Source organism: Gossypium hirsutum, chromosome A06 (assembly GCF_007990345.1).
Source record: "Gossypium hirsutum isolate 1008001.06 chromosome A06, Gossypium_hirsutum_v2.1, whole genome shotgun sequence".
Taxonomy (NCBI): domain Eukaryota; kingdom Viridiplantae; phylum Streptophyta; class Magnoliopsida; order Malvales; family Malvaceae; genus Gossypium; species Gossypium hirsutum.
The window spans coordinates 120,791,146-120,815,491 of record NC_053429.1 but is presented as its reverse complement, the minus strand read 5'-3'; the positions used below and the strand labels follow the sequence as shown (position 1 = coordinate 120,815,491).

Below are 24,346 nucleotides of genomic sequence, written 5' to 3'. Positions count from 1 at the left end.
TGCTTGTTAAGTTGCACTTATCTTAATATTGTTTAAGTATAAAGACTTTTTTTAACTCATTTTCAATTTTTTAGAAAAGATTTATTTTAATATTTTTAATGTATTTGGTGTATTATATTTTTAAATTTTTTATATAAAAAATAAAATTAAAAAAATAATATAGGTCAAGCCAAACCATACTTGAGTTTTAACATTTTTATCTGGACCAAACTTAAAAAAAAAATCTAAGCTACTTTTTAGGGATTCAGCCCAAACCTAAAGTTTTGTTAGTCCCGGCCATGTACAACTCTCCTCCAAACCACTTCCAATCCATCAAACACTGCCCACAATTCCAAATGGAGAACCAATGTGATGCCAAAATCTTGCTAAACCCAATAATTGAAAAATTAGTGTTAAATATATAAACCTGAATGGTTGATTTCAAAATAACTTATGAATTTACATAAAGCACAATAATTGAATTTTAACAAATTAAAATAAGAGGATTTCTTTGTGGATTTCTATAAAGTTAAAAAAGACGAAGGTTCATTTATTATTTACAAAACAAAATAGACACACATATATGAATATAAATATGATAATAATATCCCCTTTCTCTTGTACAAATATTCACCCTTTTTTTACATCAAACAAAATATAAGTAAAGCATTAGCATTTTCTTTACAATTTAGAGGGAAGGGTGTTAACATCACAACTCGAGTCCTACTCTTTGAGAAGCCAACACAAATTACTTTCAACATATTAAACTTCTAGAGCATCGTAAAACACCAGATTCACTTGTCAATTCCTTAACAGATCCAGCATCGACAACTTTAAAATTTTGTTCTTGGTTATAGTTAGGCTTAGCTCCACCTACACCTGTTTGCTTACTAAATGATGCTCCATTTTTAAATACATCCCCTACAGAATAAAATTTCCATAAACCTTTCTCTCCTTTTCTCCATGTTACCTCTTTGTTCCCAACATCATTAGGAGCGATGAAAAAATTGGCTTCACTCTTGATGCTAGGGCTCATGCTACCACCAATAGCGTATTGTTCCCACCCTTGATAGAAATTGTTCGCTACGTGTGCATATCCATGGCGAACTCTGCAATATAATTTAATAAATAACAATTTCAAATAATTCATTTAAATATGCATTAAAAAACATGGAGCTCACCGATCTATAATTATTATTTACCTTGGCATTCTTTGGTTGCACTTAGGTCCGAAATGGTTGAAAATGACAGTGACCTTCATGTTTTTGTCCCTCAAATGACCATCGTCGTGTCCGAGGAGCATAACTTTGTCTTGGTTCCTGAACCAGTTGTTTGACACGGTGATATTGGTGGAACCGCGAGTGACATCGAAGAGGCCGTCTTGGCACTCATACAATGTGTTATGATCAATCCACACTTTCCTTGCGGTGACCAATCTTATAGCGTCTCCATCCATTTGGCCTAAAGGGATCACCTTCGCATTTGGACCCATCACAATGCTAGGTGATTGGGCCTTGCAATGGTGGATGCGAAGCCCATGGATGATTATATCGGTCGCTTGGTACACCAACAGGCACCCAGCGCCAGTTATGTGGACATCGACGCCACGACCGTCGATGGTAGTGAAGCTACTTAAAAGAAGTGGTCTTTGGAGTGTGATGGTCATGCTATTTTTGAATGTGATCCATACTTTTCCTTTGATCATTGTGGTTCCATAACGAAGGGTCCCTGATTTAGGATTCAAAGGGTCGTCGGAAGGATCTGTAACCTTGTATTTCATGACGTCTTTACCAATGTTGTTGATCATTTTGCCGACAAAACCGACGGAGCATTTGGCCAATTGTTGTCGTTGACTCCGCCAAAGAGGGTTCCCTCTCCAACATTTATCGATTACATTCATATTAGCCAAACTCAAACTAGGACTTGCCATTAGAATGGCCATGAAAACGACCAATGTGAAGCAACAAGATAATGTTGTAGCCATTGTTGTACTCTTTTCTTAAGTTGAAGATGGAAGAATAAGGAGAGATTATTGATGGTTTTATATAGCAAAAAATTGCCGAATTTGAGAGTTAAAAAATTTGTTCATACTGTTACGAGGTGAAGGTTATTATTGTTTTTATCGGATGCAAATAGTTTGGGCTGCTTTGTTAGTAACTAACTTCTTTTTTCTTGAGACAAAAAATTGTTTCATTTGTTTATTTTTAGTGAATTTTTACTAGTGGTCATTGTACTATGCATAAGTTGCGTATTTAATTCGTATACTGAGTATATTCTGGTTTGGTCAATTAAGTCATGTGGTTTTAGAATTTTGAAATTTCAATCATGAACTAAATGGTAGACGTTACTTTTATTGTTAAGTTATATTTTGCTATTTCTAAAATTGTATGTGACAAATAGATTATCACCAGTATAATGTCATGTCAATTTGTTATTTTCATACAATACTCATAAACATGTCACAAATAAATTTAATGACTACCCTTTGAGTTAGGATTGAAATTTAAATATTCAAAAGTAGAGAGACTAAAAATGATTAAATTGATAATAAAGACTATTTTTATATTTTACCCTTTATTATTCTATTTGATAAGGAATAAATAAGTTGAGCTTCAACAAATAGAATTTATCAATTCAACCAATGAATTTAAAAATTGATATATAACTCAATCCTACATGTAATACAAACTAAAAATTTAAAGAACCAATGAAAGATTAAATTGATTAAAAATTCGAATATAAGTTTATTTTCAAGTTCTATAATGATTTTTGAACATATAACTGATGTTGTTGGTGATTCTTTACCCCAGCAAGATGAAGATTTAGGTTAAGCACATCGACAAGCTGATGCTCATGTTATCAACACTCATCGTATGATTACAAGAGCAAATCAGGTACTGTTAAGCCAGAACTTCATGTGTATAATGCTACTAATATTCCCTTTGATCCTGCAAATGTTCATGTAGCCATGAGGTATCTACAATGGCAGCAAGCCATACATGCTGAGCTAGATGCCTTGCAAAAGAATAGAACTTGGGATTTAATTCCCTTACTAGAAAATCAAAAAGTTGTTGGCTGTCGATGGTTGTTTAAAGTTGAGAAAAAGGCTAATGGCACGTTTGATCGCTATAAAGTTCAACTGGTGGCCAAGAGATATGCACAGAAAGCTGGATTTGACTATCATGATACATTCAGTCCCATGGCGGAGACATGCACTGTTCACACTCTCATTGCTTTAGCTTTTAATCATCAATGGCAGCTGAGGCAAGTAGATGTTAACAATGCCTTCTTGAACGGGGAGCTTCTTGGGGAAGTATATATGACCCAACCCCTTAGATTTGAGCAATATGATGATACTGGCAACTCTCTAGTGTTGGATTGAAAAAAAGCTTCTATGAGCATAAAACAAGCTGATGTTTACTACTTCTGTAGCTGACCCTTCTTTGTTCATTCGAAGACATAATGATGTTTAGTATATGTCGATGACATTATACTGATTGGAGATTGTTTTCACACTATTGATGAAGTTATAAGGGATTTGCATTAGCAGTTTTCATTGAAAATCTTAGGAGAATTGAATTATTTCTTGGGCATCGAGGTTCATAGACAAGTCACTACTCTTGTCACAAAAGAAGTATATCACTGAGCTCTTGTAAAAAGCTGAGCCGAAAAGTTCCTTGTCTGTTTCCACTCCAATGATCACATCTCCCACCTTGTCTGCTACAGACGGTCAACCTTTATCTGCTGACAAGGTTGTGAAGTAAAAATGTATTGTTGGTGGTTTACAATATGTATGTTTGACCAGACCAGATATTAAATTTGCCGTGAATAAAATCAATCGGTACATGCAAGCTGCAACTGATAAGCATTGGTAGGCAGTGAAATGACTGCTGAGATATCTACAAGGGACATTGTCTCATGGTCTTCTGTTTACACCTGCTACGCAACTTGCCCTAACAACCTTTGTTGAGTCTGATTGGGGTAGTTCTATTAAGGATCGGAGATCTACTTTAGGGTTTTGCATTTATTTGGGAGGAAATCGTTGTTGTTTGGTCCTCCAAGAAGCAGCATCTGGTTGCTCGCTCCCCTTCAGATGTTAAGTATGGCAACATTGCAAATGCTGTTGCTGGCATTGCGTGGTTTGTTTCCTTATTGTCTGAGCTTAGAGAACCAGTAATTGGAACACCAACCATCTGGTGTGAACTACAAAATAGTATTATGCATTCTTGAATGAAACTTGTTATGCTACTTGTTATCATCGGCCCAAAATCCAAATGGGTTTGGGCCGGATTCTATCGAGCTAACATGATAATAGGTGTTCGCAGGATGGGTACCTACATTTTTCTGCGAAGCCACACATGAGATTGTGTATGAGACCACACAAATACGTGTTAAGTCTAGAGTAAGATACGTGTTGACATGCATAAGACTAACCTAATATATCATATCATGTTTTTGGCATAAACTTCAATCAAAAAATATATTACTCTAATTATCCATTGTTATTTTTACTACCTTAAACAAACAAAAAATTATGCGCAATAAAATTAAATATTTGGCTGAAATTCTTTAAAAATACTTTTAAAGTTATAACCATTTTTATATAAAAAAAATTAATTAGGTTAAACTACAAAAATAGTCACTTTTGTTTGCCCCAGGTTACATTTTAATCACTTATATTTGAAATGTTATGTTTTGGTCACTTAGATTATCATTTTGTTACGAAGTAATCACTCTACCATTAAGCTTCGTTACCTCCCTAACGGCAATCCTACGTGGCAGTTCGAATGGTTTTTAAATACCAATTTGGATGTCCAATTGGGATGAGAATAATTTTTTCAGTCAAAATAGAAAATAAAACTAAAAGAAAAAGAAGACGAACGGTTTTTTTTTTCCAGTTCAAGGTGTAATTAATTAAAATTTTCAATTAATTAAATTTATTTAATTAAAAACTATTATTGTCTCAGTTAAATATCCAAGTTAACATTTAAAACTCATTTGGAGAGGTAACGGAACTTAACAGCAAAATGACCATTTCGTAACAAAATGATACCATAAATGACTAAAACGTAACATTTTCAAACATAAATGACTAAATATAATATGAGACAAACAAAAATGACTCTTTTTATAGTTTACCTAATTAATTAAATTCTATAAAATCAAAATTTTCAATTTATGGATTTCTTGAAGGTACCAAAATATAACTTGGGTTATAAATTTAATATATATTTAAATCCATAAATAATTATGATTATAAACCAAAATGGCCTTGTGATCTTTAGAGGCCTAGACCAAACACGCCCTTGTTATTTTGGTTTGGGCCAGGACCAAACAAGGCCTTGTTTTATGTTCCATGAAAATCTGCTAAAAACCTTTTCTTTTCTCTTTATTCAGACAACAAACAAACAAACAAAAAGATCTGTAATTTTTTTCGAAATAAAGAACAATTTTCCTTTTTTGCACAAACAGAGTTACATTTTTAATTATAATAATTCATAGTTATTTGTAAGAAAAAAATGGCTTCCTCTAGTCCTCGTACTGTTGAAGAGATCTTCAAAGACTACAACGCTCGACACTCCGCTCTTGTTCGTGCTCTCACTTATGGTATTCTTTTTCTCTCTTTTTCTGTAAACCCTAATTTCCATTTTGGGTTTTATTAATTTGTTTATGGTTTTCCGTGCGGATTGGATCAGATGTAGATGATTTCTACTCGCAATGCGATCCAGGTCAGTTTGGGCATTTTAATTTCTTTTTTTCCAGTTTTGCTATTTATGTTTGGTTGCCGGGAAAAGTTGACTCGAAAATTGAGATGGAAATTCTTTTTTGCTTGTGGTGCGTTTAATTTTGGAGTTAACTGAGTAGTCTCTATGTGATGGAATTGGATTCGGTTCGATTTTGAAGCCGAATTTCCCTTAATCGTTTCAAGTTTTCTGCTTTTTCATAGGCCATTAGATTTTCAATCTTTGTCTTGACTGGCTTCTCAAGTAAATTTCAACTGAGTTGCTTTTTAGTGCATGTGTGTGTGTGCCCTTGGGTTGTCGTCTTTATGTCTGCTATTCAATCTAGATGCAGATTTGTTTTCTTTTTGCCTTTGAGACTGCTTGAATTTGTGTTTGGGTACCGAGAAAAGATAGGAATTTATTCAGATTCAATACATTTTTCCTGCATTTTCTTTTAGGTACCAAATTGAGTATTCAGTCCAAGTTTCTGCTTTCCATAGGCTCCCAAATTTGGGATTTTGAGTGCTTCTTTTGAAAATTTTTAATTGAAGTTTTCTTTTTTGTCTTTGAGGTTGCTAGAGTTTTTTTTTGGGTACTGAGAAAATATGGTAATTTATTCATACCAGTTACATTTTTTTCCTGCATTTTCCTTTAGATACCAAATTGAGCAGCCATGAACTCCAAGATCTGCTTTCCATAGGCTCTTGAATTTGCAGTTTTTAGTGAAGCTTTTAAACTTATTTTAATTTGTTGTTGCTCAGATAAGGAGAACTTGTGTTTGTATGGTCACCCGAATGAGGCATGGGAGGTAGCTTTACCTGCAGAGGAAGTTCCACCCGAGCTCCCTGAGCCGGCCTTGGGCATTAATTTTGCAAGAGATGGGATGAACCGCAAAGACTGGCTTTCGCTGGTTGCTGTGCATAGTGGTTGTTGGTTGCTCTCTGTGGCTTTCTACTTTGGGGCTCGACTTAATCGTAATGAGAGGTACACTATTCTGGCATCTGTCTTTTCTCCATGTGAACTGTAGATTTACCATTGTGCATTGAGATTGTCTTTATGATCCATCTCTTCCCTCTTGCGCTATGCTGTTATATATCTTATTCATACTGAAATATGAATGTCTATAACTTGACATAAAACAAAGAAAAAAAATTAGGAAGGAGACTAGTTGAACCTGAGTCTTGAGTCTGAAATTTGAAAAATTATCAGTACTGATGTTCATATTGGAATGCTTGACTCTGTTACTCGGACTCATATGTGAGTGTCAAATATGTGTATATATCTGAGATGAGTATGCAGTGGCAGATTTTGGCATTTGATGTTGTGATAGGACTATAAATCACTAGTTTTGTGCCTTTCACTCCACAGAAAGCGATTATTTAGCATGATAAACGATCTTCCCACCATCTTTGAAGTTGTTACTGGAAGGAAGCAGGTCAAAGACAAACCCACAGTAGAGAGCGGAAGCAAATCACGAAATAGCACTAAGGTGAATGATGAATGCAGTTCGAACTGTTAATCAGAACTCTGTATCATCGTTTTTGCTTGCTTGGTTTTTGTATTTATCATTCCACCTTTTGCCTTTCAGAGGTCACTCGATGGGCAGCCGAGAAACAATCCTAAGATAGCTGATAATAGTTACAAGGAGGATGAAGAAGAGCAGGGTGATACCTTTTGTGGGATCTGTGGGGGAGGATACAATTCCGATGAGTTTTGGATTGGTTGTGACAACTGTGAACGGTGGTACCATGGAAAGTGTGTGAAGATAACACCAGCGAAGGCAGAAATGATTAAGTTTTACAACTGTCCTTTGTGCCAAAAGAAGGTAAGGCAATAGTCATCAATGGAGGGATTAACCCCGATTGGTTTTATTCACCGATGTTGTTGTAAAGCAGCTATGGGCAAATGAGTGCGTAATTCTGTTGTTACTGGCCTATCCTCCCTAGAATCGCAAGCCATTCGCTTCGGTTCTTTAGGTACATGAATAACATGTAGTGGCATACAAAATGAATGATGCATAGGCTTTACGTTTGTGTTCGGTTTTCATGTTTTGGAATTGAGTGGATACTTAGTTGCTTTTATGTCCAAATGACTGATCCAATTCCCAATCGATTAGGTTTTATGTACAAGAGAAACATCTATCATGTCCAGTTTAAATACTTTCTCTTTTCCCCTATTGAAATTTCCCATTTACTTTCAGTAATGTGCTATATATATATATATATATACACATATATATTAACTTCCTATGTTTGCATATTTTGCATGGATTAACCAAATTAACTTCCTATGTCCTTTTTCTTTTGAATACAAAAATACTCAATCTGGAGTTCAGTGAAAAGGTTGCATATATTGGAATTCGAATTTAATACTTGCTGGATTTCGTTTTTAAAAAATGTGACTGTCTGAATTAACTTAACTGGATTATTTCGGGTTTAAACCGATTTTTCCTTATCTATGTGGAAAAATACATTATTAGACTTGACAATTCATGTACCCTTTTGTGTTATTTATTATGTTATAATCATATTTAAAATATTTTATATTTATTAAAATTTAATATATAATTAATTTGTGTTGTATAGAATATTTTTTTATAATTCCTTTTATGTTGTGAAATAAGGATGTAGCCCACAACCATAAACATTAAGAAAAGAAAGAGAAATCATCCCTCCATGTGCCTCAGAATTTCCAGATTGTTTGGATAATTCATAAAGATTTTATCGCTGGGATAAAATATATATTTAAAATAAAATATTCATGTGCCTTGGAATTTCCAGATTGTTTGGATAATTCATAAAGATTTAGGTGCAAATAAATAATAACAACAATTTATCGTTTGGATAAAATATATATATTTAAATTAAAATATTCATGATTTTCGTTTTAAATATTTTAGCAAAGGATAACCATTATACGCAATTAAAAAATGTAGGCTAGCTAAGACCAGAGTGGGCAACTTAAAATAATTGGCGACGGCTATAACTTAATATTTATAGGCATTAGATGTTAAAATAGTATAATTAAGCCTTTTGATTAACCCTTTTTTATCGTTATTATATTAAAGTGGCTGTTAAGGACAGTTGATTCAACTATCTTAATGCTTATATGGCACTGTTGTTTAGGCGAACATGAGCAAAGTTTTTCAATAATGACAAATGCATTAAGTGGCAAATACGTGAGTAACCCACTGATGACATAGAATATGCACGCTCTAAATACTGATCAAATTCTTCATCCTCCACATAATCTATTTGTGGATACTCGACCAATGTATGCAAATTAGTGAAATCCATTTTGCCACCTTTGAAATGATCTTTGTTGACGGGATAATGGCTAATTAATCTCCTCAATTTTAGCTCAAGGTTAAATTCAATCACACCGGTAATAACGATTAATTCTACTAGAAGGCTCGTAATTAAGGTATATCATCCAACATGATTGTTGCTTCACCAAATGAGAGTTAAAAGGTAGGAGTTTTCGATCTTTACCTTTTCTAACAACGATGACCATATTGAAATATGAGGTAGTTGAGATACTTTCAAAAAAAGCTTGTTATAACTATGGCCTCTAACTCGAGCAAGCTCTTGATCCAACATCTGATAATGGACATTACTTTAATTTCAAAGGTTTAATGACAAATAAATACTTGCTTAACTAATAAGATAATAAAAAATACTATATCAACGATTACTAAAGCAATATGAGTTTCTTCCCTTAACTAAGTCATGGTAGGGTTCAAAAGATCAATGTTACGATGAAAAAGAAAGATTTGAAGATACTTCTTAGGAAGTTGATAATAGTGGAAGGCAACTTTAATTTGCATGAAACAAACAAATGAAGGGAAGGGTATTTATGGATATGACAAAAAAAAATTCTTGAAAAAGTAGATGACCATATGCGTAGACATTCATTTATGAGGGTTAAGTTGAGATAAATAGTTAAAATTCATTAGGATTAGGTTTATGGTAAATGATGAAAATTTAAATAAATATAAACTGAAGACCTATAAGTGTCAAACTTAATAGAATGTATTTTTCAGGGTTAGGTTTAAGGTAAACTGTGAAAATTGAAAATGTATTGAACTCAACAGTCACAGGTGTTGAGTTTTACAAAACATATTTATTAAGGTTAAGTTTATGAAATTGTTATATTAATTAAATAAGAACTCCACATCCACCTATGCCGAGGCCCTTTTGTATTTATTAGTGCTTAACTCTCACTAGTAAAATTAATTTGGCTAAAGGGATATATAAGCCTCTAAATTTTGATGAAAAAATCCATTAAATTTTTTCGTGAAAAACACATTCAATTAAACTTTCAAACTCTCATGACCGTTAATGTTACCGGCATAGTGATTTACATCAACTACAATTATTGAAAAAAGATTTTATTCCATAGCTAATTTTAAACTTTATTCGAAAAAAATTCTTGAAAAAAAAATAAAAAATCTAAAATTTAAATAAGATTTTGTTGACAATAAAATAAGAGGTCCAGTATTTAAATAAATAATTAAATCCAATTTTGAGATAACACTAAATCCAAAAATTTAAAACTAAAGTCAATACAATCTAATCTAAAAAAAGATTGAACATGAAGCATAAATATATTTCAATTTAAATAAAACTAATATTTAATCCCTGCTATATTGGGGTTTCAATTTATTTTATTTTATTAAATAATATCTTTTTGTTAATCATGAAATTAAATTTAAAACAATTGTTTAAGGTTAGGTATGAATCTTGGATATGAAAGTAAAATAAATTGAGTGGTTCAAATTTTAAATTAATCAAAAATAAATGTTGGACTTGAGCTCTTCAAATACATTATTTAAATTAAAAATTAAATTATTATAATATAAATAACGTTTTCTTTTAATACTTTCGTTATAAGTTTTGATCATCACTGTGATTTTTGAAACAATGTCTAAAATTACCTATAGTCCCTCCTCAACTCATAAATAAGAAGATAATACGCTTCAATGCACTCGAACCCATTTCTTCCTACATTACCAACAATGCACATGCCAATCTAAGACTCAATCATTATGATAAATTATACATTTACAAAATAATATATGAACCAAAATTTTATATATAAAAATATAGAAATAAAACTTTAACAAAATGTGATATATAAAAATACTTTTTTTTCTTTTCAAAGAAATAAAAATACATTTATAGAATGTATACTTAAATATATATATCAAAATCTATAAAGAACTAAAATTTTACTTTAAAAATTTTAAAAAATTTAAGCATTATGTGAATAAATAAAAATATAATAATATTTATAAATTTACAATACTATAAATACTTAAATATCATAAAAAAACAAAGAGAAAATTCTCAATTGTTTTTTTACTCGTTTTTTATGGTTAAAATGTATTATAGGTCCTTGTACTCTTCTTAAATTTAGAATTTAGTACTTATATTTTATTTTTAGGATTTTAGTCCTTCAACTTTTTATATTTTAAAATTCAGGTTCAACTGCTACACTATTAAGATTATTTTGTGAAATTTAGGTTTATTAGAACGTTATTTTTCGTTACATTGTTACTAAGTAAGTATTTTTTTATTTCAAAATGTTACACCAATAAATTTAATGAAAAAAATAATAGTGTTAACAAATATACTTGAATTTTAAAATCTGGAGACTACATTTCTAAAAATAAAAATATAAGAACTAAATTTCTAGAAATAAAAATATTAGGATTAAATTTCAAAATTAAGAAGAGTGCAATAACCTATAACATATTTTAAATATTTTATCCCAAAACCTTAAAATACCAAAAGGACTGCAGTCAGATAGATGGGATAGGCAGATTTACAGCGGTACCCATATCTTATCTTTTAGGGAAAACTACAACCATAATCACTTAATTATGGATAAGTTTTAATTTTGGTTATTTAACTATAAAAATGACCATTTGGTCACTAATATTTTGGAAGTTATTTTTTCTGGTCACCCAACCATTAAGTAATTAATGGAACAGTAACATGACACTTTTTTAATCAGTATAATAATAATTTTAATTCTCAATTTTTATACTTTCTATCAAATTGACTCTAATTCTATACAAAAAATTATTAAAAATTAAATTTCTTTTAAAAAATTAAAAATTATATAAAATTATAAATATATATATTTACTAAAAATTGATTGGTTCATTTATTAAAGTAAAGACAAAATACAAGAGAGAAAGTTGTTACAAGTTTTGAGGGTAAGCTTAGAAAACATAGAAACATAAAGGAAAAATAAATGATTGGAAAAACATATAGTAAAAAAGAAGAGCAAACTCATCGTCTGAAAAAGTGAGCCCTTCAATCTCTCTCGAACTAGAGATTCAACCTCAATCGATAATCCTTCTTCAACCTAATTATAATTTTGCCTTGAACAGAACAAAAGCCAAAGAAAGTAAAATTAGGGAAACATCTTTTAACACCTCAAACACGGCATAAATGTTATAGTCGAATCTTGAGGAATTACATGAGCTTGTTTAGAAACTCTAATGTAACTCTTGAAAATCAGATGATCTTAAAACTTATTTTTTGCAAACCTCTTTCTAGTTTTTAGAAAATTTGTGTTTTAAGTTATTTATTTTACAGAAAATTGTTTAATAGATTACTTTGTTTTGCAGTGGAAATTTCAAAATATTAAAATTTGAAAACTATGACTTAACTTGTAAAAATATATAATTTTGCAGTTTGAAATAATAATTACTTTTGAAAGAAAATCAAAAACGAAAAACAAAGTCCTAAACAGTTACACAGTCCACAGAAGTCCAAAAAAAAGCCTGAAATAGTTTAAAAACATAAAGCGTATTATTATTAACTAGAAAATCAATCTAAGCTCATATGCACCACCTGATCCTAAGTTTGATGATTACCTGAGAAGTCAAAAAATTTGGGTGAGCTTACAAAGCTCAACGTGTAACTTAGCCTATAAAAGTAGAATAGATAGCATAATTCACATAGAAGTCAGATACTGAATAGAATACACAGCATGGCATATGAAGCAATGCAACAAAATTATCAAATCAAACACGGATGGCGTGGCATATCATGCGATGCAACACTTAATACAGAACAGATAGAGACCCTACCTCCATCCACTACACATCATCTCTGTCCATCCCTACAGACCTATTTGGGTAATAAATACCCATCCAACCCCACACACCTATAAGTGAGCATATGTCACTTTTCAGAATAGTGCAGTCAAGCTGTCAGAAATAGTGTGGTAATCTGCTAGAATCAGATGAGTGTGGTCAAGCCACCAGAACAGATATGTGGTTTAAACCAAAAGATAAGGCAAATCATTAAACTGCCAACACTTCTTTCATCACATCATTATCCCACCCTAATGCACATGCAATCACTAACCAAATATCCAGATGCACACAAATCATACATGTTATACATATCAGAACATGCTAACATGCTTTCAAAATTCACATATACAGAGGAAGAATATCATATTTTATTTATATATAAGTCACACATTTCACAAAACAGACCCTACAAAGTAGTTAACCTTGGAACGTACATCAAATATGGTTCTATTAAATTTTACTGAAAATGAGCCTACATACATGTGTGGCCCACATTGCCTATCTAGCCCAGCCCATGTGGCTCACACGGTTTGGCATACAGTCGTATGGGGTCGACAATAAGTTTTTCGACTTTGTGTTGTTTGCTATTTTTTGAGACAAAAGGTACATACCTTATTGTTTCTAGAAAAAGACGATACGACACGCTTTTAAACCTTAAAACCAGTATTTAAAACGGACTAATTAGTAATGATATATGAAATCAAATCACTAATTCAGGCACAAACGATTAAAAATTTGGCTTTAAATAGGGCATTGATCACTTACCCTTGAAAGAAACAACAGCTTTTATCAACACTTAAACCATTAGAGGAGTCTTTGTCGCGCGATATTCACCTAAATAGATTCATAGAACCAATTAAAATGAGAATCGTTGAACCACTAAAATCTCTATCTTGTCCAGAAATAGGTAAAAACCTTAATACAGATAGGGATATTTGAAACTTACAGAAGGATTGAAATATAGTCTATTCGATCGAAAACACTACACGGAAAATTTTGAGGAGGGATTTTCTCAATTTTTTTTAAAAACTACCCACAAATCTGTTTGCTATATATATCATATTTTTTAGAATTTGAATTTGACCCAACCACTAACCACATGGGTGGCACACTTAGGGAGAACCAAAATTATTTTTCGTTTTGCACGCGTGGGATTCAAACACAAATAGGTAAGTTGAAGCCTTACCACTGAACAAGCAGGATTATTCTTATCAATGGTTGAGAAAAAATAATAAATAAGTTAGATGTTTAAGGATAGCATTTGGAACAAAAATAACTAAAATTCAAGGAAGGGATTTGAACACAGGACCTTTGTAACAGCCCGTTTTCAATGAAATCAAAATAGTGGTTTCAGGACCACAAATCCGAATCCGGAAGAAAAATCATTTTAATATCATTTCTTGATCTGCATTACGATAGAAATGTCGTATGAGAATTTCGTAAAAAAATTTTACTGATTACATGTCTAATTTGATGTAAAGGACGAAATTGCATAAAGTGCAAAAGTTGAATTCTAGTAGCTAAAGGGGTCAAATAGCTATGGAATTCAAAATTTGAGGTCCTTATATGGAAAATAGACCATTTAGAGGAGTTATTAGATAAGTATGATTAGTCATCAATGGAATTTAGCCAATTGTTAAGATTAATTTTGGAAATTAGGTATTAAAGTAATATTAAATAAAAGAAAAAAAATCTAATATCATCATTTTCATCATCTTTCCTAAATAAAAGATATGGAAACCCTAGTTATGGATGTTTACTTCAAGCAAGTTATTTTGGCTTAATTAGGTATGTATTCTTGTCCCGTTTTTAATAATTTTTATGTTTTCAAGATCGTAATAGTTTAATTTAGCTATCTCAGGGATTAATTTGCAAAACTATCAAAGGATTACAGTTTTTTCATGGATGAATATAGTTGAATTATGAAGTTTTATGGTAGAAAATGAAAGGTTGTTGATAGATAAACAACTTTTGTAAAGTGAATTTTGATGAAATTGTGATTTAGGGACTAAATTGTAAAGATGGAAAATTCATGGAAAAAATCTAAATTTTATGAAATACAGGGGCTACTATTGTGATATATAAAAATCGACTAGGCTTGGAATAAGGATTAAATTGTATGAATTTTATTTTCTGAGCCTAAGGACAAAATCATAATTAATTAAAAGTATAGGGGCAAAATAGTAATTTTTCCAAAGATGTGTATTGGATTGAATTGAGTATGAATTGTATTAAATTGAGTTAAATTCATTCATATAGATCCGAATAGACCTAATACAGAGTTAGAACAAGGAAAAGAAAAAGTATAGGATTAGTAGCTTACAAGTCTACGAACATTTGTCGAGGTAAGTTCGTGTAATTAAATTGTATATTTATATGTTTGAATTGAATGTTATGTATTTGAAATGTATAAAATTGTCATGTATAAGTATGGATCACATATCCGATAATATTTGACAAGTGCTAAGTCCTGTTTAAACTTAAGAAATTCGATGGATACAAATGACATTGTCATTAAGGGTTCCCGATTAGTTGTGGTCTTGCATGTGTTGCAGACACACCACAGCTTGCAAGAGCGTCCCGTTATTAGCTCTTATGAGAATCCCAATATATGGCTCTCTGGAGCTTTTTGATATTGACTCGCATGAGCTTCCCGATATTGGCTCTTATGAGTTTCCCTTTACATGGCTCACATAAGCTTCCCGTCATATGGCTCGAAAGAGCTTCCTGATTACATTCTCGTATGGGCATACCTGTATATGAATTGACGGATTACAAATTTGTACACTTCGTGTGTACTACCCATGTATCCAATGATATTTAAATAGTTCAATGGGTAATGTTCTGTTATAAGAAAATGTAAATTCGATATGAACTGTTATCAGTGTATATGTGAAATTACATGGAACTGATATTACATGATATGTTGAAATATAAGATGGATGATACATGTATGGAACTTGCTTGGTGACTATGTTCAACCATGTTTATGGGTTATTATATGTGTTTACATGGCTAACATGATGAGGATATGTGTTTAGGCTTTTGGCCAAGTTGATTTGGATATTTCTTGTATATTTGCCTTAAATGTTATTAAATGGTAAGTTAACTTTTCCATGTTATACGAGTTTACTAAGCATTAAATACTTACTCTATTTTATTTCCCCTATTTTATAGTAACTTGAAAGCTCGTTAAGGTTGAAAATTGGTCGGAGCTACATCACACTATCCATCGGCCCATTTCGGTACATATAGAAAACTAATTTTTGTTATAATGGCATGTATAGGGTAATTTGGCCAATGTTGGCTTATAAATATTTTGTTGTAAATAGCCATTGGAATGGCTTGAGTTGGACATATTTTAATGTGTATATATGTATGGCCTTATCATGTTTGTCGTGTGTTTTATATGGTTGAGTGATGGATAATTTATAGGTATGTTGATGATTAGGTTGAGCTAGTATGTTTGATATAAATAAGTATACATGTGATTTTTGATCAATTTGGTAAATTGGATAATAAGGAATAAGTAGAGATATGTTATGAATAAAACTTGATTTTGGCTTGATAGGGATGCCTTATTATGGTATGTTGATGTTCAAAAATGTTTGATTAGTTGATGGCAAATTTGGGGTGAGAAATGTGGCTTGGAAATAGTCTATTTTCATCCACACGGGCAGAGACACAGATGTGTGTCTCAGCCGTGTGTGTGTCCCCTGTATTTTTGAATTTGAGTAAAACAGAATGTTCACACAGCCTAGCAGACGAGTGTATGGCTTGGCCGTGTGACCCCTGCACCTTATTAATACAAGTCATTATGCTCACATAGCCTAGCACACGGGCGTGTGGCTTGGCCGTGTGACCCAAGTTAGAGAGCTTCCTAGTTTAGACACAGGCTGTAACACAGTTTTGTGTCCTTATTTTCGTCCACACGGCTTGAAACACAGGCGTGTCTCTTGACCGTGTGAGACACACAGCCTGGCTACACGGGCATATGTCCCCTGTACTTTGGAATAATTTTGATGTTTTTCGAAAAATTTTCTGAGTACCCAGTTTAGTCTCGACTTATTACTAATGTGTATTTTGGACCTCGAAGGTTCATATAAGGGACTTTATGATTGATTTCTGATACGAATACTGTATGATGTGAAATTTTTGTTTACTTGATCTGTAAATTTCGATAATCCTTTGTAACCCTATTCCAGCGACAGATACGAGTTAGGGGTGTTACAACCTTAGGCACAAAAATAGAATACTTAACCACTAAACCAAACTAACTCATTTTACATGATTTAAAAATTCAAAATTAAAAATTTTGGGGCGTTACAGCACCATTGTCTATAACAACATATTCCCAAATCAACACCGACATTAAAGACTAAAAAGCGTCAAGAAACCTTCGATCAACAATAGCAAAATGAAAAACTTTCTAGGGTGCATCCTCCACCCAATATCGATTGTCGAATCTTCTCATGTCTTCTAGAGCCATTGCATGCACTGTTTGGTTTCCATTTCGGCCGATAAAGTGGAAATGATAGGAAATGAAATTTTTGGCCAACAATTTCACATCCCAAGTGAGTGAACCAATTTCTAAATAATCAGAGTCCCAAACCAGTTGCGAACTATAGTCCTTGAACAATCGTTGTGGCTTTCACAATAAAAACTAAAAGAATCTGGTAATTTGTTCTAGGACACGAGCCCATAATTTGTCCTTTACCATCATGAATTACCACACCTGAACTAGATTTGTTTTCTATAGGTGAAAAGCTTGCATCGACATTTACTTTAACATTCGGCTGAGCTGGAGGCTCCCAAAGTACATCCGTATGAGGGTGTGATAATTTAGTGACCGAAAAAGAGTTTTAAGTTTCGAGCATTGACCTCGAATAAAGGTAACCAATTCGTCAACACTTTAATTCATGCCCTCATGTAAAAGCTTGTTTCTGGAGTACCATACTGACTATATTGTTATAACAATTTCAATTTGTTTACTGCTATTACTATGATAGAAAAGCCAGTGTAGCAAATCATCTAAGTCTAATTGGTTTACATTCCCTGATCAAAAATAGCCAAATGTTTCCAGATAGAACTAGCATAAACACAACCACAACTAGAATTAGTGGAGTTTTTAACATCGATTTTGTAACGAGGATAGCAAGATGTTTTAATAACTCATTTACTGTAAAGATTTGCATTATAGTGATGTAATTTTAAACAAACTTCCACAACAAAATTTTTACCTTATACAAACATTGAAACTTCCATATGAGGTCGTAAATATTATTATGCTGTTGATCTAAAGAGGTGGGATTTAACAACATTCTATATCTGTTTCGAACTAAATACAAGTCTGAATGTTCACCATGCTATGTCAAAACATCCTTTGCGGGTACATTGAAAAAAAAGATTAAATACACAAAAAAATTTAAGTTTTACATGAAAAAAATTATTTTCTTGAATTTTTGGCAATATTTAAAGGGTTTTTAGTTTGACTATGATGCAAAGATGATTCATTTCTAGTGTTGTGTTTCTTCAAGGCTAGGTTTTGATTTTATTTTTGAGTCTTGATTAATTGATTCCTTGGTTTACTGGTAACAGATTTTGCATCGATTTTCATAGGTTTAATCTTCTCTTATCATCTCTCTAAGTTAATCTTGTAACAGCCCATTTTTTAGTAAAATCAGAACAGTGATTTTGGACCACAAATTCGATTCGAAAATAAATTTTATTTTTATTTTATAATATGGTCTATATCAAGATAGACATGTCGTGTAAAAATTTTGATACGAAAATTTTATCGATTAAGTGTTTAATTACGAGAAGAACTAAATAGCATAAAATGCGAAAGTTGAATTCTAGTAGCTATAGGGATTAAATAGCTATGAAATTCAAAACTAAAGGTCCTTATATGGTAATTAGACCATTAAAAAAAAGTATGTAGATTTTTGGTGACTCGTCCATGGAAAAATTAGAAAAGAGTATGGACTAAATTGGAAATTGAAATAATTAATTAATTAAAAAGATGATAAAAGGTATCATCTTATTATTTTTGTCATCTTCAACCCCAAAATTATATGGAAACCCTAGGAGAGAGAGAAGAAACTTTCAAGGCTTAATTGGGTAAGTTTCCTTGTCCTGTTTTTAGTAATTTTAATATTTTTAAAACCGAGATAACTTAAACTATCTATTTGGGGGATTAATTTTAAAAAGTTATCACAGTATGGTAAATGGGTCATGGATGTATATGCTGAAAATTAGAAATTTAAGGTAGAAAATGAAAGGTTGTTGATAGATCAACAACTTTTACAAAGTAATTTTTGATGAAAACATGATTTAGGGACTAAAATGTAAACTTGTGAAATTGAAGAAAAATGCTGAATTTTTATGAATGTATGTGCTGTAAATTTTGTAATGGGATTTTTGTTAGGCTTGGAATAGAGAGTAAATTGCATAAGTGTCATTTTCCGAGCCTAAGGATGAAATTGAAATTTATGGAAAAGTTAGGGGCAAAATGGTAATTTTTCCTAGGGCATAAATTGAGTTCAAATAAATATGAAATATGAGAAATTGATTATTAAAGCTATTTATATAGATCTGGACACCACAAATTCAAGGTTAGGCCGAGGAAAAGAAAAGGTTTCGGATTAGTAGATTTTATACGCGAACAAGTGTCGAGGTAAGTTCGTGTAACTTAATCGAGTATGTAATTATGTTAATTGAATGTTATGTTTGCATATAATGTGAATTATATTGAAATGCATTACTTGAATGCTATAATGGACAATTCAATACATGCTTGAAATGGTGAAAAAAGGGTTAAGTCCCAATTAAATACTGAATTCCAATAAATATATGTGTTTCCTGAAATGGATGAGGTCCTGCGTTTGTTGCGGATTGGATTTAGCTCGGACGAGTAATCCTATTAATCTCATTTCAGAAAGGATTTAGGCCGGATGGGTAATCTTGATATAATGCTTCTCGAGTATACGTTATGATTAGGGTTTAGCCTGGACTGGTAGTCCTAATTAAGCTCTTCTAATCATACGTTATATAAAAGATTTAGCCTGGACTGGTAATCCTATTATATGAAATGTAGCTTGAGAGTGTGTTTCTTGATTAAGTGCCCTAATGGGTACTCTTGAATAAGAATTGACTTATTAAATCGTACACCTTAAGTGTACTATTTGAACATCTATCGAAATTTCAATGATTCAATGGACACGATTCTTGACATGGTATGAGAATTTTGAAATGAAATGATAATGACTTGAAAGAATATTGCATGATGAGCTTATTTATGTTTACTTGATTGATATGAAGATTTTAGTGACTAACATATTTGACTGAATGCATGTGGTCAGGCAATTTTGCTAATGGATGGAAAAACATGATATTGTATGCTTAGATTTAATAAACGGGATTGGTAAGTTTAGTTTTCTTTATACGAACTTACTAATCATATAATGCTTACTCCGTTTTATTTTCCCTGTTTTATAGTGTTCAAAAGCTCACGAAAGTTGAAGATTATTGGAGCATCGCCACACTATCAACTAGTTGTTTTAGGGTATACATATAGTAGAATTATTTTGGTATAATGACATGTATAGGATAACTTGACCATTAGTGGTTTGAAAATTATGTTTGTAATCTAGCCATTGGAATGGCTAGTAATAGTTGTTTTGATATACTTGTAATGTCATGCTATGGTAGCTAAATATATGTTAAGTGGTTGTTCAAATTATGCCTAACATATAGAATATACCAAGGTAAGATTATAAACATATATGCATGTAATGATATGCCTTGTTGAATGATAGAATTTGCTTAATTTAAATGCTTGAATTGGTTGGTATTTGGATGTGTGTTTTAGTACATGAAAATGGTAAATTTGGGTGACAAATGAGGCTAAGAAATGACTTTATTTTGTCCACATGGGCAGACGCACGAAAATGTGTCTAGACCGTGTGTGACACACGACTTGATAACATAGGCGTATAGTTAGGCTGTGTGTCCCCTGCACCTTAATTTTGAGAAACTGAATGCTCAAAATTGAGCACACGGGTAGAGACACGGGCATATGTCTCAGCCGTGTGTGCTACACGGCCTAGAACATGGGCATGTATCTTGGCCGTGTGAAACCTGTACCTAATTTTGAATTAAATTAATTAACCACATGACCTAGAACACTGGCGTGTTGCATGACTGTGTGTACAAGTCAGAGAGTTACACAGGGTTGAACACGTCCTGTAGCATGGGTGTGTCTCAGGGTCACACGGGCATGTCCCGTGGACCACACGGGCTTGTGAGCCCTGCACCTTTGAAAATTTTTGTAATTTCGTGAAAAATTCTTAGAGCTACCGATTAAGCCCCGACTCGACTCTAATGCTCGTATTGAGCCTCGAGGGTCCAATTAAGGGAGGTTTTGTATGATCTCGGTTAATGAATAGCAATTTACATAAATTATTGTAAAATGTTCTAAAAGTTTTAATAATACTCTGAAACCCTATTTCGACAACGGGTACGGGTTAGGGGTATTACAAATCTCTTTTGGTTGTTTCTTTCAAAGAAGTTTAAGAAGATGGCTTTTCAATAATCCAAGCCAAAAGCAACAATGTCCAAGGCTACAAAAAAACTGATGACTTAGGTTTCAAATACAGCTCGTTTGGTAGAACTAGGTATGGAGGACTGTACAAGTCTAATTCAGTGGTTGGCAAATCGAAAAATGTTAATACCAAAAGTGATGGCAATAGTGATGGTGTGGGTTGATGATGATGATGATTGGGAAGGGGTGAAATGTACTATAATTATAACCATAATTAGGTCCAAAATCTAAGATCGGGGAGCAGATAGATGTAAGGAGGGGGAGAAGGCGGAGACGATGACTTCGGTAGGTAATTAGGGTTTGCCGTTTTGATGATGGTAAGAAGGGTAAGGGCACAATGGCAAGTGGGAAATTAAGCAAACATCAGATGTAGGGTTATTGTAATGGTAGTGTTTGTTGTCATTATTATGAAGTTGATGATACTTCCAATTATAATATTGATCCATAATTTAAAGCCAAATTGTATGATGAATGTTTGAACAAAAAAAAATTGTACAAGAAAGAGGAACTAAAAAGAAAATTTGAGTTTCTAAATAAGGGTTGAAGAAAAAAAATGAGCAAATGGCAAAGTTTTGTAAACCTTCAAATTCAATTGATTTTTTAATCTATTTTGAGTTTTTTTATATAATTTTAATATTTTAGAGTTTTTCAAATTCTTAAAAGAATTTAAAATTTAAAATTTTTTTATATAAAATTAGGATCAATTTGATAGAAAGTATAAAAGTTAAGGATTAAACTTATTACTATATTGATTAAAAAGTGTCATGTTATTGTTCTGTTAGTTACTTAACGATCGGGTGAGCAGAAAAAATAATTCCCAAAACAATAATAACCAGCTAGTTATTTTTTATAGTTAAGTGGCCAAAATGAAACAATGGTTGTAGTTTACAAAATAGTGTTATAGATTTGAAATTATTCAAATAAAATTTAAAAGATTTAGTGCTAAATTAGTAGCGAATGCCAATTTTTTTACTTGGCCTTTTAGGCTGTTCTTTTTGAAAATTAGGGAAATAGGCTGATTTTGAAAAGCGAGTGTGAAAGTGCATCCAGATAGGCATGCTTTTATACAATCTCTCCTTGGCTTTTTTTTTTTAAAAAATTGTTAGGGTTAAGATTAGATGTTTTATAAGAATTAAGGTTTAGGGTTTTAAGAGTGAAACCATGAAAGTTTATACGTAGATTTGAGGGGTTGGGGATGCAGAACACATACATTTCATATGTCATGCTAGGATAGGACCATTACATCAGAAACTCATCATATGGAAGTCAGGTTTCGGGGTGACAATACTTGATAAAGTAGCGGGTCGAAGTCTAAGTGGAGGTCACAGTCGATGGTTATGATGCGATTACGGGTTCAAGTATAACCGGGGGCCAGTTGACGATCGTTATGCGATCACGAGTTTAAGCTTTTTGGATACCTACGAATGATGCCTTATATATATCACACATAAGATTGAAGTCATAATCATAAGGGAAAACGGAGGGATTTCCAATGTAAACAACATAATTTTTTTCTCCATTTCCAGGCGGTCAATATCTTTAACTTTTTTATTCTTACTCGAAAGCTGACACCGATATGGACACAAAAGGGCTCTCAGGTAGAGAGTAAATGTTTCGTCGAAGTAAAGGTTAAACTAAGGTGCGCAACAACAGTTGTAGTTATTAATGGGTCATTTAATAACGGCAACCATTGTCACCCCGAAAGGAGCATCACCTTTACTCCAACATCACAACTATTGCCCGCCTGAGAGTCTTGTGTCCACAGTGGTGCCAAATTTTGGATAAAAAAGAAGGTTAAAGATACCGACTATATGAAAATAGAGAAAAAATTTATATCGATAATGCGGGAAGCCCCACAGTTTTTCCCTGTGATTATTGCCTCAAACTTCTGTATGATATTTATGAGGCAACATCTCCGGGTATCCAAAAAGTTTGAGCTCGTGTTTGCATAACGACCGTTAACTGGTTCCCTCATTTATTCTGATCCATGACATTATAACGGCCATCAGTCGATACCTCTACATAGACTTCTACCTGTAACAATATAAAACAAAACCACCCTGAAACCCGACTTCTAAAGGATAGATTTCTGAGATAATGGTCTTATTTCAGTAGAATATATGAAATGTGTGTGTCTCAGAGTGATATCACATCACCAATAACTCAAGAATACCTCAAACCAAAAATTTTATTAGCGACGAAATTTTTTAACACTGAAGTGGGGAAAAAATTGAGAGAGAGAAATATTGTAAAGTGGATGGATGAAGGCTGAGAGAAATGATGGGTTTAGGGATGATGGAGTATAGATGGGGAGCCCCCTTTTATAGGCGTGGGGGAAGGGTGAGATTGCAAAGGAAAAAATCATCATGGTTTAAAATGAGTCATAGGACCAACGTTTTCATCAAATATCTTCAAAACATGCTTCAAATCTTACCCCACATTCCTGGTATCAGTGTACTTTTGGGGCAAACTTTAGGGAAATGGTAAGAAAGCTCGCCTAGTTAGACGAGCTTTCTTACCTTCCCACTAAAAGTTTGCCAAAAGTGCCTTAACCTCGAAAATCCTAGGTAAGATTTGAAACACGTTTTGAAGCACTGAATACTATTTGAAACACACGTCTGATAAAATTATTTAATCTGTGAAACATGTTTTTGAGCACCGAAAAGCGTTTCATAATTATTCGACGAAAGTACGTCTTCTTAAGTGCATTTTGAAACACGTATTCATTCTCTCCTTGTTCTATTTTACTATTAAAGTACCAACAGGTCGTCCAACTTTCACTTGGATACGTACCAATATGAATGGTCGGGAGAGAGACAACTAATAGAGGTTATATGGGTACTATAGAAACCTAGGGCATACAAAGGCCACATGTTCCGTATTGCTGGATACATTGGGTTTTTAACGTTGCTAGCATTTGATTTTTTT

General features: G+C 32.6%; 2 protein-coding genes across 2 annotated transcripts; one reads left to right on the top strand and one right to left on the bottom strand.

The window, feature by feature from the left end:
- Positions 1 to 637: 637 nt before the first annotated feature.
- Positions 638 to 1,963, bottom strand: LOC121230548 (probable pectate lyase 4). The gene is made up of 2 exons (XM_041115454.1): positions 1,182 to 1,963; positions 638 to 1,088 (listed from the first exon to the last, which is right to left on the bottom strand). The coding sequence occupies exons 1-2, from the start codon at positions 1,961 to 1,963 to the stop codon at positions 734 to 736; spliced, it is 1,137 nt and encodes a 378-aa protein (XP_040971388.1). The 3' UTR covers positions 638 to 733.
- Positions 1,964 to 5,265: 3,302 nt separating this feature from the next.
- On the top strand, positions 5,266 to 7,878 carry LOC121230730 (PHD finger protein ALFIN-LIKE 2). Its single transcript, XM_041116042.1, has 5 exons — positions 5,266 to 5,586; positions 5,676 to 5,708; positions 6,464 to 6,686; positions 7,071 to 7,191; positions 7,291 to 7,878. The coding sequence occupies exons 1-5, from the start codon at positions 5,499 to 5,501 to the stop codon at positions 7,537 to 7,539; spliced, it is 714 nt and encodes a 237-aa protein (XP_040971976.1). The 5' UTR covers positions 5,266 to 5,498; the 3' UTR covers positions 7,540 to 7,878.
- Positions 7,879 to 24,346: the final 16,468 nt, after the last annotated feature.